Source organism: Phodopus roborovskii, unplaced genomic scaffold (genome assembly GCF_943737965.1).
Source record: "Phodopus roborovskii unplaced genomic scaffold, PHOROB, whole genome shotgun sequence".
Classification (NCBI taxonomy): Eukaryota; Metazoa; Chordata; class Mammalia; order Rodentia; family Cricetidae; genus Phodopus; species Phodopus roborovskii.
The window spans coordinates 5,023,842-5,041,872 of record NW_026126638.1 but is presented as its reverse complement, the minus strand read 5'-3'; the positions used below and the strand labels follow the sequence as shown (position 1 = coordinate 5,041,872).

Sequence of the window (18,031 nt, the reverse complement as noted above, 5' to 3'; positions counted from 1 at the left end):
ACAGAATTTGCAGCACTTCCTTCTCTCCCTCTTATCCACAAGGTGCCCTTTACCCCCTCTTCCACCAGGTGGCAATCTGTGTCCACCACTGAAGGTGCCTCAGCTAATCAGGTGGCACACCTTGTCCACTGTGGTGGACTCAGGCAATGGGTCTGCGTGGCAACATGTGAAAGCCTCCCAGACGCATGTTGTCTACTTCCTAGGGAGATGGCATCAGACAACGGTGTCCTTTAGGGAGGAGTAGGTTCATTTTTCTCTGTAATGGCACGCAATAAATAGAATATATTCATTCAACTGGCAGGCCACACTGTATCTGCCCCTGTATTGGATACTCAGTTCTGCATGCAGTGTGAGTAGCAGAAGGCAAAAAGTTGATGAATGGGACCCAAGACTTGTCCTCTTTCCAGCCTTCAGACCCCAGATTAGGGTGTATCCCACGAACCAGTATTGCTCTGCCCATTCCCGAGAGTGCATTCTCAACTATTGCTAAAGCTTTATGTTTCCAAATCAGCAGCGGGTTCTCTGCTACCTGTGTGTGGCTTCTGGCTCAGCTAGAAAGGACAAGTGACCACTATGTTCCGGCAGCAAGGTCTCATTTTTAGATATCTTGCCTGTCTGTGACATGTCCACCTAATACCCTAGTGGAAAAGAGCTCAACTCATGACATCTTCCCGAGGCCCTGTTAGACCCAGAGGCCACTCTCTCCCAGGGCCCAGAACCATTCCAGAAGCCAGGAGTGGTCGGTGGGTAGAGAGGACCGGAAGACCCATAGTGAAGGTGGCTGTGAGATGATGATGACTGGCACAGGGCACCCAAAACAACTGACCCTTCAAAGGACATGTTTCTTTGCTGTAGGGTGAAGATATTTCCAAAGGAAGTCATGAGATTCATCTGGCACAGCCACTCTCTCCCTTCATAAGCCGTTTTTCCTGCCACTTTATTATCTCCCGGAGTTTTAATCTTGAACCCGATCCAGAATAGGTCTGTGAATAATTCATGATATTTTCATTCTGTGTTAATTGTTTTGAACCCTTTCTTTGGGGGGGGGTAGACAGAAATTATTTTGTATTTTGTAACCACTACTCCGTTTTACTCATCTGCCTCCCAATTCTCTATTTGAAAACACCTGGGTTAAGTGCTGGAGACTTCTCATAAGCAAATTCTTCTGCATGGACTGGATCAGTAAACACACCAATAAAATCTTTTTCCACAAAGAATGGTCTATACCTCTTATCTGCCAGGGTGAGTCCTATAGAAGAGATCTTGTCAAATATGACCAGGCTCTGGACACCTTGTATCCTTCCTTGACTTGAGAAGAAAAATTGAGAAAGGAATCTTGACTTCCTGCCAGTAGGGGCCCTGACAGGTGAACATGAAGTAACTGTATATCTGATATTTTTTTCTGGATCAAGTCTGTGTCTTGCCTGATATTCACCATGGACTGGGAGATACAGAGTATTGAACTGGGACCAATAGTAAGATGGCTTCCTCTCAAAAGTACCCCTTGGAATCCTGGGTATTATTGCACTTTGGCTACCATTTCTATCTTGAGATGCCTCGGAGTTCAGAGTTCCATACAGGGCACTTTGGCTTTTCTTGGCCATTTTTAAGAATATTTCACTTCTACCTCCAGTTGTCTTATCAAAACAATTCTTTGGGGGGGGGGAAATCCCTCTATGGAACCATATAACATGATAACTCTGCTCTCCCTCCACAGGACTCTCCATGGTGTTCTCCCCACCATTACACCAGGAATAGAGGAGTTAAAGATTTACTAACTGGGCATACCTTGTCCCAGGGATGAAAAATACACAATCAAGAAAAACAATGGGCTCAGATCCAGAGTCTGAGGCCAATTAATGGCTCACTGGATAAATGGCAAGATCTGTTCTGTCCCATGGGGAGCAGATTCTGTTGAGAAGTTAGACTGGTTCGATCCCCTTCTGCTATATACAGGAGTATACATTGAAGGAATCAGAAAAAGAGTAAGACATCAGGAACTTCCCTTTTGAGAATGTATGAGGAGAACACGCTCATATTAGAAGACCAAGTCACAGAGGAATGCAATTAGGAAACAACTCAATGCATCAGTCCCCTTGAGGAATGAAAATTGCTCATACAGGTTTGTTTCTTAGGACTCGATGTCTGACACCTCCTGACCACAAGGGTTGAGACCCAGCATGGAGGTTGGTAGGGTTACTGAACCTTAAAGAACAACAACAGACAGTTAGATTCTTGCTAAAATTGCTGCTTTTTGCTTCAAGAAAAATGCTGTAATGATACTGATGATAGCTTTCACCCCAGAAACATTAAATATGCTTTCAATATCACTTGTGGTTAAACTATAATACAATTATAAAGTATACAAGGTGTAGTCTAATTTTAATAAACAGATATGTATCCTGATTCACCTTCAGATCTTGTCAGTCCCCTTCCTTCCATGACTCCACACATTCTCTTTGGGACTGACCTTCACTGGACATACCCAATCGATATGATCAAATTTTATAAGTAATTGATGGTACATTGTTTGGGAAGTTTTAAACTGAGATGATGATGGTGAATTTGTTGTTGGGTAATAATATATCCTAAATAATTACAAGGTGATTGCTACTGTATTTTAACTGAAGCTATGTTTAAATTTTGCTGTTAGGTTATTTACCATGAAAGTTAAGCAGTCATTTAGTATTTATTAGATAAGCAGGAGAAGAGAATGCCACCCATATAACGAATAACCAATACCTCAGGAAATCTAATCAACACGGGCTTAAGCATTTTATCTACTTAATATTGACCAACAGTGGGGCTATTTTCATCCCGTGGTAAAATTTTCCATTGATATTACGTCATTGGCTGTTGACTATTTAAAGCAGGAACAGAGACTACAAAACATGCCTTATCAAGATGTAGAGGAATAGAGAAAAAAAGTCTTTTAAGTAAAGGATACTAATGTAGTGTCCTTATTGAATCAGAGTAGGAGAAGGATCTCTGGGTAGAGAGGCCCCATGGTTTTCATGGTTGGGTTGCATATACCCCTAAGATCATGTAACAGTAAAATTTTATTTTCTGTCTTTTTATGGATTACAGAAACAGGAGTTTCACGTACTACCTAGTTTCACATTCTATCAGTCCTAATTGCAGTTGTTCATATACTAGAAGTTGAGCCTGTTTTAATTTTTCCTCATGAAAGGGCCATTGATCAATCTACACTGGTTTATCACTGCTGTGAGGAAAAACACAAATCTAAGCTATGGGCCAGGAGAGCCCCAGTGCTCAAGCAGAGGCAGCCTTTCCTTGAAACTCAGGTGTTGAGTCAGACACTACTCCATGCTTGGAACTGGGCAGCAGAAAGGGCCTCTTGGATGTACACAGCAAGTGCACACACATCAGATCACAAGGGATGCAGAGCCCCCTGCACATGGCTCCACGACCACGTGGAAGCTGGAACCATCCTGGAGTCCACTCAGCCCACCATGCCAAGCCTGCCAAGATGTCCCACAGAGTTTTCTCTCTTTTTTTCAGTGATCCTCTTGAGAAGGTCAAAACAATGTTATTGTACTCCACCTTGCAAAATATTTGACTGGGATTTTATCTCCGCTTTCACGGGCTTACTTATGTTTCCTATGCTCTTTCAATGATCAACATCTATGGTTCCTTTAGAAAACCAAGGATTAAATTCTAGTTATTTATATAAGCTGAGCTCCTCTGTATCTTAACAAACATATCAGTAATTATATAAAATGATTTGTCTCAAGAGGACTTGAGAAGAATCTACGCTTATTTCACTCACAGCTGTGAGCCTTTAGGTGAGAGAACCCATCTCCTACCCACTATTTCTATTTAAAGAAAAATAATTTTTACCTTCTCAGAGTGAAGCCCTTTATGATGGACACCGCATGTGTGTGTGTGTTCTCCACAGTAATAAAATTATGAGTCACACAGATGGCTGCCCAGAGTAAGGACCATGTTACCAGGTTCTATGCAGTAGATGCACGTAGAATTCCTTAGTGGCTTCAGAGGCCTTTAAGAGAAAGCTGATCACAGGAGAGGCTGTCTTGGATGAAGACCACGCCCACTGTATGAGTAGTAGAGGCAGGAGCAGTCTTGGTCTGGGAGAGAGGGCAGTCCTCAATCTAAACCTAGGCTTTTTACATTAAGGTAGAATAAAGTACTGTCAAACCAGTCTACTATTTAAGGTTGATCAAAATCTTCACCCAGAGGGGCCATCTAGAGAACTCAGTAGGTAAGCAAGTCTGTATATTGAACATCATAAGGAGAGGGCTATTGATGTAAAAATAACTTGATGTGTCTATGACAGCAAGCAGAAGCATCTTTAGGGAAAGGGACCATCACAAAAGGAAATGGAAAACTTAGTGGTGTCCGTATTCCCCCTTTTAAAACTCAGATTAATCCAACCATCCAAATTTGTCTTAACCATATTGAGGATCCATCATGCACTGTGCAGGGAGATGTGGGTTTAAACTCAACTCTGTGGATTCAACACAAATATTCTGAAAATATTGGGCATTCCCATCTTACTACAGTCAATGCACTATCTTCGACAATGGCTTATTGTCAAAGAAGTTGATTGTTAGCTGACCCAAGTTCTATAGCAGTCCTCTACAAAAGCTGAGCCTCTGCCTGCACTGCAAAGGGGACTGGAAACCTAGATGACCAACAACTGTTCTCTCTCCCTACCTCCCCCAACCCACTGCAGCTCACTTTTTGCTTACCCAGGGGTAGTTAAGAAGTGTGGGTCCCTGAAGAACTAGTTAATGTTTTCAAGTCCATTTCAAGAAAGCGTAAGAGGGGTTGGGAAGATGGTTCAATGGTTAAGAGTATGTACTGCTGCTCTTGCCAAGTTCAGTTCCCAGCGCTCATGAAAAGCAACTCACAACCACCTGTTAACTCCAGCTCCAGGGGGTCCGATGCCCTCTCTCCTGGCCTGCTCGGGTGCCCGACACAGGTATACATAAACAAAATTCTCTTTCTCAAAAGCAAAAAAGACATATCGTGTGCTGTTCTGTAACTGTCTTTTTCAAAGGGTTAAATTGAGCACAGACGGGAGAAAGATTTCTGAGAGCTAAGTTGTTGACGTCGGTCACAGGCAAACTTTGTAAGGACGGGGCTTAGTATGGAATCTAGGGCTTAGTGTGGGTGTGAGAGCGAAAGGGGGGACTACAGCAATGTGGTGGGAAGGGGAGAAAGGGTGGCGACAGGAAGGAGCAAGAGAGGGGGGTGAATAAGAACAACGCGTATAGAGTTTAAGTGTAGCGGTGTCACAGAGAGATCTGGCAAATGTAATGTTTTCCACGAAGGAGACAAATATGTTTCAATCCAGAAATTCCTTATCCACGGATTCTCAGAATCACTTTGGGTGAATTTTAGGAGCTAAGTAGATTCATTAAAGGGCGTGTGTGTGTGTGTGTGTGTGTGTGTGTGTGTGTGTGTGTGTGTGTGTGTGTGTGTGTCCACACACTGTCAGTTTTCTCCTTCCACCATGTGAGACCCGGAGATGGAACTCAGATCGCAAAGCCTGGCAGGATGTGTCTCTACCCACTGAACCATCCTGCTGACCACGGAATCAAGTAACTTTAAAGGAAAGTCCCAAGTAGCTTAAATGCACTGTGGTTACGAACAGGACTGCAGTATAGACGCCGAGCATTCACAATTCATTCATCACCAATGAAAACCGTGTGCCTGCCAAGGGCATGGTAAAATGCATCATGCAATTACTTCTCAGGGTGACTACCTCTTGCTGCCTCACCCTTGGGAGCTGCTCTGGCCATGCGTGTTTCGCAAGGGCCCAAGTGTCCAGTAAGAACTGTTAGAGGTAGGGCCTATAACACAATGGGGCAACCAAGTTCACAATAAAAGCCTTCTAGTTGGGGGGTAGAAGCTATGATATCCGTGTCATTCTTTCATTAGCTAGTTGGCACTATTATTAGGCTGAAGAAAAGCAAGCTATTTTTTCAGCTGTTTCTGAGAGAACAAGCTGCAGGCTGGAATTGATTATATAACTCGCACTGAGGCAAAGAGGAGGTAGACAGGTAGGTAAGAAGTGCCACCTAGGAAGAAAAGAATTACTCAGGGTGCACTGAGAACAGAGAACACTTCACTTCAGAGCCAGTGAAGGGAGCAACAAGCCAGCTCCTGAAAATACTGAGTGGGTTCCCACAGCTAAAAAGTAGTGGAAATGAGCAGATGGCAGTTGTTTAAATCTGTCAAGTAAAAGTAGAGATAGTTGAGTAACGGCTTATGCAGAGGGCTGGGGATACAACCACGTGACAGAATACTTACCTAGCACATGAGAGGCAGTGAGAAACAAATTACAAAGTGAAAGCTAGACAAAAATGAATTATCAACCAGGTTATTTTCCAGAATGTCTGGATATTTTCATTGTTAAAGGTGATCTGATGTTTCCCCGGGACATGTACATCCAAACTCCTATGCCACACACACATCTTCAAAATCATCTCGTAGTTATTATATATGGAATTATAATCTTCACGTTAATAGTCTTTGGAGTCCCAAAGGTCAGGGCAGTGCCCAGGAAACAGCACATGACCCTGGAGAGGCACCCAGAGGCTGCTGTTAGCATGCCAGGTAGTAACTCATCAGCCTCATCACTTGTATTACTTAACATTGTGTTTTGTTATTTTGTAATCTTAACCTATGTATATACAATGCAGTCTAACCTTTAAATAGGTACAGGATGCTTTCAGGGAAGCAAGCAATTCAGCATTAGAAGAAGAGTAAACTACATCCTGGTATTCAGAAATGGGATTCTCCATCTAGCCTCCACTCACCCAGGGCTGTGGTCCCCACTGGGATACACAGCCTGGGTGCACCCACCACTATGCATCTGTTGATGGAGAAGGCTTCTACTCTAATGATAAGGAGGCTAACCAGCTGTTTTATCTACTGGAGAATCTGTAGCAGCAAGAGAAAAGAACCAGTCATAAGAAAAAAAATTGCCCTTGGCGAATGTCCAAGCTTAACCTTGCATAGCTTTTCCGGGAAATACAGAACTACTCTTGTCTCTGATGCTGAGGTCACATGGCCTCTAAAGGAAAGAATGACTTGCTTGGTGTCATCATTTAAACTCCAACCTGACAGAGCAGATCTGGAGTTAGCCAATTAATGTGACATGGAACATTGAGCCCGGGTTACCAGGATATGTCCCATGCTGCTTTCAGTTCATGGGGAAGCCAGCAAGGCCCTGAAGGGGTTAAACAGACAAGACTGGGGAAACTGTGAGGTGCTGAGATACTGTGTTGGGGAAACAGAACCAAGTTCTAAGCAGGGCACTGGGCTACATTTAGCCAAGTTAATTAAAAGTATGCATCTGTAAAATGGTGCTTGTCTAAAATAGTAATGTCCTATTCAACAATTTTTATTTCATCTGAAAAATCCAGCAAAAAGTGGGACTAGAAAGAGCCAGGGCCTTCTGGGAGACAGCCCCTGAATTCGAAGGTCCAGCTCAGCAAAGCTCTGCTGTTTCAGAGGGAGCAGGCTCAGCTGTGTGTGTCCTATGGAACATTCAGTCTTATTCCTAGGTGGTAGGTAACAGCTACAAAATAGCTTTCATCTAAACAGTTCAAGCATCAGCCTCCTCTTTCTCAGCTTTGCACAATAGCACACTGCCATTTCTGTAACCACAGGCATTTATTTCAGGGTCCTGATGAAAAACATCAAACCAGTTTCATTTTCTAGAAAATTTCCTGGTTCAGGCTTCCCTCTTTCCTCTCAATCCCAACTGAATTTTCTCCATCAGTCTGGTGGGAAGGTTGGTAGAATCCTGGCACAGATCTATGACTTCCTTAGTGACTCAATCATAGTTCTTAAAAGTAAAGTGGATGCCACCACCTAGGTGTGAAGTTGCCAAGAAATCAGAGGGTTAGAAACAGGACTGAGGATTCCTCACTCATGACCTGGACATTTGCTCCCTATGATTTCGAACCCCACAGCCCAGCCACATTGGCCGACTCAATGAAAGACCCACATATAAGCCAGAATTTGTCCCAACCCCACAAGCCATTCTGTCTCCTGCTCTGGAAGACGTTAGCTTCTTGTGAAGTATAATGGAGAGAATATGTTGTTTGGGACCTGTAGTGAGGCCTGGAGCAGAAATCAGACTTGAAAACTCAGCAGTCTTCTGAGGCATGTGCTCCTAATTAGCGGCACACACCGATGCCCGCCAACTCTGGGATGAGGCCTAGACATCTGCATTCCTAATTAGCCATTACACACCAGCCCTCCACTGTGAGGCAGGCAGACATTAGCTTTGAGGAACACAGGAGGCAGTGACTGGGCATTAAACAGACTAGTTGGAAAACCTTGCGCACAGAAACACACCGGGCACACTACACTGCGGGGCAACTACTAAATGAAGGCATACACATCTGAACCTAGGTACTGCCAACCTGGGACCCACTTCAGTCTCTGAAAACTCAAGTGTCCACATAACCTTCATTCAAACGCAAGCCAATAGGAAAAAAAAAAAAAAAAAAAAAAAAAAATAAGAGTGACAATCCTGGAGTCCGGTGGATTTTTTAAGGTAAGCAATTGTTTTATTTCCCTGGCCCGACAGCATTGACTTCAAAGTATCAGAACCTGCAGCTGACAGAGCAGACATACAGACTGCTCCCAACAGGGAGGACGCCCTTCATTTGTAGAGATGAATTGAAATGTAATGGGTGAATGCACTTCCTGCTCCCACCAGCTCCCCACATAGCCCCTAAATGAAACTGAATGAGTAAAATCCCCGTAAAACGCCAGAGTCCTCACTCCATCTTCTCTGAAGAGCAGATGGCATGGAGGGAAACAGCTGGCCAATCACTTAGCATTCCAGTGTGCATGAGACTCAAGAGCCTACAGGGGGGCGGGGAGGAGGGGGAGAAGATAGGCGGCAGGTGTGTAATCTAGCTTACCTTGCAATCCGGACCCTCCGTATGTAGACACTCTGTCCCTGTTCATGAGAAGGCTGAAGGAAATGCTAGAGGACTCATTCCAAGGCTCATGAAATTCTAAGGTATTTAAGGGATGAGGAGCATCCCGTTTAATGCCATCTAAACTACTGGCGATCATAACCACACTCCCACACAACCCCATTTCTCAAGAGGACTCCATCTAAACATCTGTCCGAATGACCACTTCCACAACTGGGGCGATGCTGTGAGGCACCCGTGTGGAAGAAAAGGACCAGGAGAGGGAGGAATTGGAGACAGAGGTCAGGGGTCACAATGCTTCAATGACAGTGGGTATTTTTTGGTCCTTTAGGTATGGTCCCCTACAGCTCCTAAAGCATTTCCCCCTTTCCCTATGTGGCTTGTGCAAATGCCAAAAATCAAATATTCTTTTCTAGCGGCCACCTGCCCTCCTCCCAACCGTCTGATGAAATTGCACGAAAATTCACAACAAAGCTGCGAGTAATGCCGTCCTGATCCCGCTCTCACAGCCAATCCAACACAAGTTCTTCCTGGGCTGAGGAAGCAGAGAAAACTAACAACTGAGCTTGTGAAAAAAAGACGACAGTGTGTGCGGTGTGATGTTTTCCGATGTCTTCACCTTGCGTCTCCTCCATGGTTGGGAGCCCTCCCTCTGGTTCCCCAAGTCCCACGAGCACCCCACCCCTACCCCCAAGTCCAGGTGCTGCCATCTGCTGGGCTTCTGCCTCATTTCCCATAGACACTTTCATCACTGTAGGCCACATACAGAAAATAGTCTTCCTCGTGGTTGTCCTACAAGAGGAGACAAGAAGACAGTTCAGAAAATACTAACATTCATGTTCATTGTCTCTGTGATTCTGAGTCTTGAGCAACCTTTCATAGGAGACATGTAAGCTATCATTAGCCCCAGTTAAAAGAATGGAAGAAGCCTGGGGGGGGGGGGTAATAGTCCAGTGGTAGAACACTTGCCTAGAGTGTGTGAGGCCCTGGGTTCAAATTGTATACTGGGAAAAAGGGGAGGAGGAGCAAAGACTAAGAAGAGGTATCAACCACATGCTGAGCTCTGACTTCACAAATGCAAGTTTCATAGAGAACATACTGTATCAACAGCAGAAAAATAACTACAGTAAGTCTTACTCTTAAAAAAAAACACTGATTCTATGGTCAGCTTCAGTCACGGACATTTCCTTTTGTGGTGGTCAGTGGTTGCTACAGAGCCTAAAAACTGGCCAAAGTGTACAGGTGGAAGTCAAAAACATACAGTACAATGTGAATCACAGAACCTTCGGGAAAATTCTTTCACCCTTTTTGGCATGTTTTCAAAGCTTTCACAAACAAAATGTTGGGAAATAATTTTTATCTTGGGATTGGGGGATGAGTCAGTCAGTAAAGTACTTGCCTTGCAAGCCCAGAGGACTTGAGTCCAGTGCCCAGAACCCAGATAAAAATGGCATATGTATGTGGAGCTGTGAGCTTTTAATCCCAGCACTGCCAAGGTGGAAACAGGAGTATCCTGGGACTCACTGGCTAGCCAGGTCAGCCTACTGGTGTTCTCTAAGCCAATGAGAGACCCTGTCTCAAGGGAGGCACAGAGTATTCTTAAGGATGACACCCTACGTTGTCCTCCAACTTCCACCTCTGTGTGTGTGTGTGTGTGTGTGTGTGTGTGTGTGTGTGTGTGCCACACACACACACTCATTAAAAACAAAACAAAACAAAAAAAGGCAAGACCCTTCATTCCAGCATCACTCTAGCAAGGAGAGCATAGGTATCACAAAATACATACCCGCGTGCATACTCACGGGAATAAATGCTGGGGAATAAGGGCTAGACCAGGGGCTACTAGATGAGCACATTACTCTTATTACTAACTAAAGGGGTGCATGGGAAGGCAGCATCCTGTGTGACAGTGTTCAAGGAGACTACACTTGCAATCTTAGATCACATCATTTATATATGAAGTCCTAATTACAGTTTCTTAGCAACCAAATTCTACCTTAACTTTACAATCAGACTCATTCACTGTCCTCAGATAATGGGAACTCTTCATGGTCTTAGGCTTGTTCTAGAGAGAAGAGCATCTGGATGTGGTTGTCATAAGCCAAATCCACAGAGTTTAAGTGGGAACTAACTGATGCCAGGGCTCCAGGTTTAGACTAAACATGGGTAAGCGGGGCTGGTGTTTCCTTTCTCAAGTCTACTGCTAGATGGGGATGGCTGAGAAGCAGGTGGGGTACCCAGTTCACTAACAAATTATGCTTCCAGAGGAATTAATAGAGCAATGGGATCCCAGTGATCCTTTGCTACCAAGAACTACTCAAGCCAGCAATAAAGCACTATAGTCAGACAAGAATGAAAGATTTCATAGGACTAAAGCGAGACGATGCTCCATTCTGAAAGGAAAGGACACGGGGTATCCAATCTCCCAGCTTCACACTGCCATGGGTAAGAGGATCCCCATAAAGAACACCTCCTGCCCTACTTCCCAGGTGTGTTAGCAAACCCTGGAACCGGAGCCAGGGGATGGCAGCCTGCTGGGTATTGTGACCAAAACCATTACCTCATACAGCTGGCCCATGGTAGCACTCGTGGGAGGGATAGTGTTGTTGACAAAGAAGAATAAGGCGTCCTCAGGTCTCAGGTGGATCCTCTTCCGGATTAAGAAGTAGAATTGGCCAACTACAAGAAGGGAACAGAGAGCAAGGCAAGAAAAGAAAAAGGATTAGTAAAAGAGGAAATCTCAGGAAAACCGAAACTATTGTTTCTAACCCGTTTAGGCTAAGTACAAGCTTTTCAGACCCAAATACTGTCCAAGAGTTTTAGGGGCAAAATAGAAACTGAGGCCTGTACAGTCCCTGACATACCACAGTGAGACTGCTTCCCTCCCTCCTAATTAGCACTTCCACCCACCTAAGGATCAAAGTATCCCTAGCATCCCCATCTAAAATAGAGCTCTTGCCTTTTCAGCTCCATGCTACCCTGAGAGCTAACACTGTGAAGAGATCCACTGAATTCTATCTGGACAAGCCAGCATCGTGGGGCAAGTGTCTGGGCAATGAGCATAGTCAGTGTTTTAGCCTCTCCCTGCAAACAATGAAAAGCTTCTGGAAGGCTGACAGACAAATGCATCAACCCCAGAGCAAACGTATCTAAAAGAACCCATCAAGAGCATCCAGAAAGCACCTGGCAGTTCAGTAAGAGCAAACACACACACCTGAAATCAGAAGATATGCTGGGGTCTGCAGTTTCATTCCCCAAACAGAAACATGATTGAGAGATAAGGCATTCAGATATGAATCTGAAACGTGATCCTCCGAAGACACTGCACTGGCTTTGGAACAATTCGACCTCAGCATCACCGTGGCTGGGTTTGAATGTGGTGTAAATTACAGACAATTGCCCCTTTGCCCCAGAGCGCTGTTTTGTTGTGCCTCCATGAATTAGGCACATGAGTAAGGTATTGGGAAATACCACACAGAACTGGGAATAGAAAGACAGAGTGTGCCTAGCCACACTGACCAGCTCCCTAAAGAAGCCATGAGTAGTTACAACCCATTTGGTCACCAACTTAGACTTGAAATAAAGATGGAAACTGCTTCGCCTGGAATGAACGGTCAGAAGAGGGAAAGACCATTACCAGTGAGGTCAGAGGGGACAAGGTACTTCCTCTTGTCCAGATCGGGGACCCTGGCTTTAGGAGCCTTCTCCACGATGACCTAGAAGGAGAACAGGAGAGGGGATGAAACTATAGAGCCCACTATTGTCTTCTTCCTTCCACACCTTAAGTTTGCCCACACTATCTAGGCTCCATGTAATTTTTCAGTCCTCCCTTGCTTCCAATGCTCCTTGATCTTACACAAATACAAATTACCCTATAAAGAACAGTAAGAGCCATTTACCTTATGGTATTTTACTAAAGAATCCATGTATGGACTGGGGAGATGGTGCAGCGGTAAATGTGGAAGTGTGATGACTGAGTTCAGATCCCTAAAATCTGAGCAAATGCCGGGTGGGCCCACAGCTAATCCCAGTGCTGGGAAGGCAGAGAATGGAAACCCCTGGGCCAAGCTGTCTGGCTGAACTAACTCAAGTGGCACGTTCTGCGTTCATAGCGGTAATGTGAACAGCAACCAAGACTTGTACCAGACACAGACCTCTGGCCTCCGCCACATGCATGCTTATCTGCACACAATCACACAGAAGGCTCCTCACATGTGCACACCCTTACGCACACATGTACACAGAGGGGGAAACAGCATTTATTACAGACGTGACATTGCAGCTCAGATCTTCAATGCCGCTAAAGGCCCCTAGGGTAAACAAAGAAGTGTTCCTACCTCAGTGCCATTAACACGTGGTAGGAACTTGAAGGGGTGGGACCTCATGGGAGTTTTAGTTTATTGAACCCTCTGTGCATCCACCATGACCGACTGACTCACCACTGGCCCAAAGAATGGTTGACAATATCACAGATTGCTACAGTGACAGCTATTATATACAGGCAATGTGGCTCAGATTTTAATCTTTGCAAAAAAAAAAAAAAATGTGTTCATCAGTAAGTGAAAACTGCATTTTTTTTTTTTTTTTTTTTAAAATAATGACACTTGCTGGGGACAATGCACTGAATCATTTAGCATTGTTGACTACGTTAGGATTTTAAGGGACTTTCAGTATCTACAGTAAGTATTTTTAATGACATTTTTAAAGATTCAGTTTTGTAATGAAGAAAAAGACTCGTAATCTTAGAATTTTTTTTGTTTGTTTTTAGAGACATGGTTTCTCTGTCTAACAGTCCTGGCTGTCCTAGAACTCACTCTGTAGACCAGGCTGGCCTCAAATGCCCTGAGATTTGCTTATCTCTGCCTCCCAGATGCTGGGATTAAAGGTGTATGCCACCATATTTATATATTTACTTAGAAAATAGAAAATATATTGCAAGAATATTAACATTAGATTATTGTTTTGAAGAACTCATCTTAGATATGGGAAATGGGAAATACCAAGAAAGCGAAGAAGCAGAAACAGACACTGGACAAGTATCCCTAGAAGCTGTGTGACCTTCAGGATGTCTGTGACCTCTCTGGGCTTATGAAAAAGCAGTACCCCCAAAAGACCATACAAATCAGTAGCACAAGCTGTACCCCCCAAAAAGACCACACGAATGAGTACACGTAAATGCCTGGGTAGACAGAGGTGAATCCAAAACTTCAAAGTAAGTGGAAAGGAGTTTGAAAATGAGATTAGTAATAGGCCAAAGAACAGGGAAGGAGAGAAGGCAGACTATCTACAGCAGAGCCCTGGTATTTACCACAGGGACTCTGAGACCTGACAGCTCCCTCCAAGAAGAGAGAAAACTGTTGTCTCCTTCTGTGGCAGGTGGCTTGCGCACCATAGAACTGTTTACAAATGTTTAAAAATAGTGTGTCGGGCAGTTCCTGCTGTTACAGGTTTCCAACACTGTTATTTCAAGATCCCATGATCCCCTCTCCCAAGGCCTACGCATACCTCTTTTGAGGCCAAGCTTAAGGTGTGAGTCAGACTGCCTTAGACGCTCGGTGGCTTTTCTACAAACACCTGGGCAGAGTAAGATTCAGTTCTGTGCCCAAGGTACAGGAACTCTGGCTACAAGACTGAAACAAAAGCACATCTCTGAGAATAAGGCTGAACCCAGTGACAGAGGGGCCGCCTGGCAGAGCGCTCCCTCCCCGGTACTGCCCCCAAATCTCTGCCATGTAGCAGAGCTCCTCTGTCACAAACAGGATGAGACTCATCCGCCGAGAATCTCTCAGGTTGAGGATCCATGAGAACCAATGGACCTTTCTTAGCTTATAAAACACTCAACATCAAGTCATGAGCACGAGAAGAATAAGGAGAAACTAAAATATTCCGGGCGAGTGTAGTAACCACGTGAATGAGAAAGGCCCCTGGTCTGAGGAAATACAGGGGTTTTAACTGAAACTGAAGACGGGTGCACACCACAGCTTGTGTGTCTGCTAAAGTACACATTCGCTTAAGTTTCCTGGCTGGCACTAGCCTGTCAGCTGAACCGCAGATGGTAGCAAGACTTAACCTACTTTCAGAGCTCAACCATGTAATGTGTGTCAGGTGTACAACTTAATTCTGGTTAATCGAACTGTACTACACACTGGGAAAAGGGACAACCTGAAGGCCAAGGGCTCTGGAAACCCCGATGCACGGCAGCCAGCCTGAAATCCCTCTCTGCCAGGCAGCAATGCCAGACTTCACTTTCCTGTACCTCAGGCTTAAGTCTGTAGCACATGGATTTTAATGGTGTGAGTAGAGTCAGTGAATATGGAGACAAGGTATTCAGAGGGCTGCCAGCTGTGCGGTCCATGTGTCACTCCAAAATGTTAAGGGGGTGACAAATCGAACGAATCTGGAAAGCAATCCTCCATGAAAATAACATGTGAATGACTGCGTGACAAGAAGACATGACTAGCATATTTCCAGCCTTTCCCTCAAGACCCTATGGGCTGTGTGATCCCTGGAGAACAGTAGAATAGGTAACTCTCCCCCTCCTAACAGGAAATGGGGATGAGGGCTTTTCCCAGTGGGGCCTACATTTCCTCTGCTAGCCATGGCTGCAAGAGGGGACTGAAGAAGAACCCCCCCCTTCCCCCAAATGTGCTTATGCATCAAGAAAAATTATTAGGTAAGCCTAGCTCTCATACCCTTTTAAAGCTGAGTAATGCTAATCTAGCATCATGCCTGTACAGATAAAGAGAACGACTTTTAAAAGCTCCTCTAGCCACCATATCTAACAGTAACGTCGTCCTCGGCTTCCAATTCTGCTGCGCAGCCTTTAAAAGAGGAGAAAAAACAGGCAAGTGGGCGGGGGGGGGGGTGTAAAGGGAAAAACACCCGGATGCTGAAGACTCCCTTAGTATTTTTCTCCTCACTGCATCAATTGGGTTTTAGCTCTTTAAATCGGGGTATAATTCGTGGAGGAAATGGTTCTCAGGCCTGGCTCTTGGGGTCCAAGGGCCCAACACATCAGCAGTGCAGGGCAAGGCCCTCTTTAGCACCGCATGGCCGTGGAGACAGTAATGATGATGAAGCAAGTGTGGCGCAGAGAGTGTGACCTTGTTTGCGGGGCCGCCTGATGGGGCTCCTCCGCCTCTTAATTCTAAGAAAACGCAAGGCAGAATCTACCGACTTCTCAAGTTTTTTCTCAAGGAAAATGAGGACGAAACTCGGGTCCATGGAGAACCACCTAAGGCAGACATGGATGGGCACAAGGCTCACCGCACCTGCCACTCCAGGGTTGCGCTGAGTTCTCTATAAACGCATCCGATCTGGTGCCCCCAACCAGTGGCTGCCACACACACAGGCCGCGCCAAGCGCACAGTTCCCACCTCCACGAGAGCTGAATCCTGCTGAGTCACCCCCACGCAGGTTGCGCTTTCGAGATGCCAAAGATGGACACAGGTCCTGGGGATACGGGTTTGCCAAAACCAGTCAGGCTTATGTGATGGGGGGGGGGGGCTGCTCCAGGGCACTCGCCAGTATCAGGCAACCCCGCCCTGCTCCAGGCCACCCGCCAGTGGCAGACTACCCTCCAGCTCCAGGGCAACCAGCTCCAGAATTTCCCAGCTCTCTCTCCCCCTCCCCGCCCCCACTCACCGGCACCCGGTCCGGGTATTTCTTCCTAATCTTTTCACCTTCCTTTTTCCGATATTCGAAGGGATGGTCCTCTTTATACTGGAACTTCATGATGGACCGCAGGCTTGGGGGCTCCCCTGACGGGGCCTGCTGCGCGCGTTGGTGACTGCGCCTTGTGTCTGGCCACCCCGGTCAATGTCAACCTTATCACAATCGCTCCACCGGCGTCAGCTCCCACGCGCCCGTCGCCGCACTACGTGGCCAAACGTTCAGAGAAGGACCTGGAGATCTCCGGGCCCGAAGGTAAAGGACCACCAGGTAAAGAAACCGGGTGGCTTTTCCCAAGAACTGGGAACACAAAAACACCAGGGCGGTGTTGTGACATCACGAAGCTCCGCCCCACCCCGCCCCCGGCGCGAAGGATCTGCTAGACCGGGGGGGTGGACAGAAACATTGATTATTCGTGTGTGTGCCCTTTACGCTTAAGCTTTCCTAAATCACTCTAACGAAAATCAAAATTATTTTTCTGTCTTTTATTGTTGTGATTCGGCATTAAAGATACCTTTTAACCCAGTGAATGCTCTAATAAATGTCTACTTCACTCCCCTTCATGCTTCTTGCTTGGAGCCCAAAACAAACACACAGGAAGACAATCCAGCTGTTTCCAGAGCAATGGCATCAGGAGTCTGGTAGAGGAAAAGCGCCAGGCATCACGAGATCTGTAGCCCACGCAGAAATGTCCTGTGCTTGCATTTTGACCTTTGCCTGGCACCCGTGGCTGGCCTGGCTTCTCCAGCTCAGCTCCTCCTCCCCAGTCTGGCGTCCTTTCGTTTGGATCTGTGCTGGAGTTGGTACTGAGACAACATAAGCAGAGCGTGACTCAGGGATTTGCCGAAGTGTAATGGTGAAAAAAGCATGAAGTCATCGAGGTTAGAAGAAGAGATGCCAGCGATGAACACCGGGCTTTACACACGTTTGGAAGGGATATGATTCCATTCACTTTATCTTGTTCACCCAGAAGTGTGGTCCTGGGTTCTTGAAAATACAGAGATCAAGCAGTTTAGGTAACAATAGTCATCCCAACAAGCAGTTTAGGTGATGATGGCTCTTCCAACAGTACTTTCCTGATATCACCTGCAGGACCTCCCGGGATGGAAAGGCCTCATTGGAACCAAAAGCTCTAGCTGGCCACTAGCATAGTGGTAGACCCTAAGCTACACAGCGAGGGTCAGATGGCCCAGGTCCCTCTGGCATAACCGGGTTTCCCATAGTAATCTTTGGATGCTGGGTCAGCATACTGATGCTACCGGCAATGACTCTCCAGACCTGTATTTGGGGAGCATTAGAAATGGTAAAGATAGAGATCGAGGATGCTTTGTGCCATGCAAATAGAATGACTTCTAAATGGCACCACCTAAGCAGCAGTTGTCGCTGGCTTTTTTTTTTTTTTTTTTTTT

The 18,031-nt window shown here is 45.6% G+C and overlaps 1 protein-coding gene and 1 pseudogene across 2 annotated transcripts; both read right to left on the bottom strand.

Annotated features, from left to right (window-relative positions):
* Positions 1-1,112: 1,112 nt before the first annotated feature.
* On the bottom strand, positions 1,113-9,114 carry LOC127212890 (complex I intermediate-associated protein 30, mitochondrial-like; annotated as a pseudogene).
* On the bottom strand, positions 8,550-16,953 carry Gabarapl1 (GABA type A receptor associated protein like 1). Of its 2 annotated transcripts, XM_051207930.1 has the most exons (5): positions 16,596-16,953; positions 12,589-12,667; positions 11,512-11,630; positions 10,948-11,016; positions 8,550-9,743 (listed from the first exon to the last, which is right to left on the bottom strand). In XM_051207930.1, exons 1-5 carry the CDS (start codon positions 16,683-16,685, stop codon positions 9,678-9,680), a joined length of 423 nt encoding a protein of 140 aa, XP_051063887.1. In that variant the 5' UTR covers positions 16,686-16,953; the 3' UTR covers positions 8,550-9,677. The 2 variants fall into 2 exon arrangements, with proteins under 2 accessions (XP_051063887.1, XP_051063889.1); XM_051207932.1 differs by lacking the exon at positions 10,948-11,016 and having other exon boundaries at positions 16,596-16,945.
* Positions 16,954-18,031: the final 1,078 nt, after the last annotated feature.

What these genes read in the sequence shown, in the direction of transcription:
- Gabarapl1 (XM_051207930.1), bottom strand. Translation starts at nt 16,685, where the DNA reads ATGAAGTTCCAGTATAAAGAGGACCATCCCTTCGAATATCGGAAAAAG. An exon ending in AATACCCGGACCGGGTGCCG is followed by an intron (nt 12,668 to 16,595) that starts GTGAGTGGGGGC and finishes TTCTCCTTCTAG; the next exon opens with GTCATCGTGGAGAAGGCTCC. An exon ending in AGTCTGATTGTAAAGTTAAG is followed by an intron (nt 9,744 to 10,947) that starts GTAGAATTTGGT and finishes CTCCTCTTGTAG; the next exon opens with GACAACCACGAGGAAGACTA.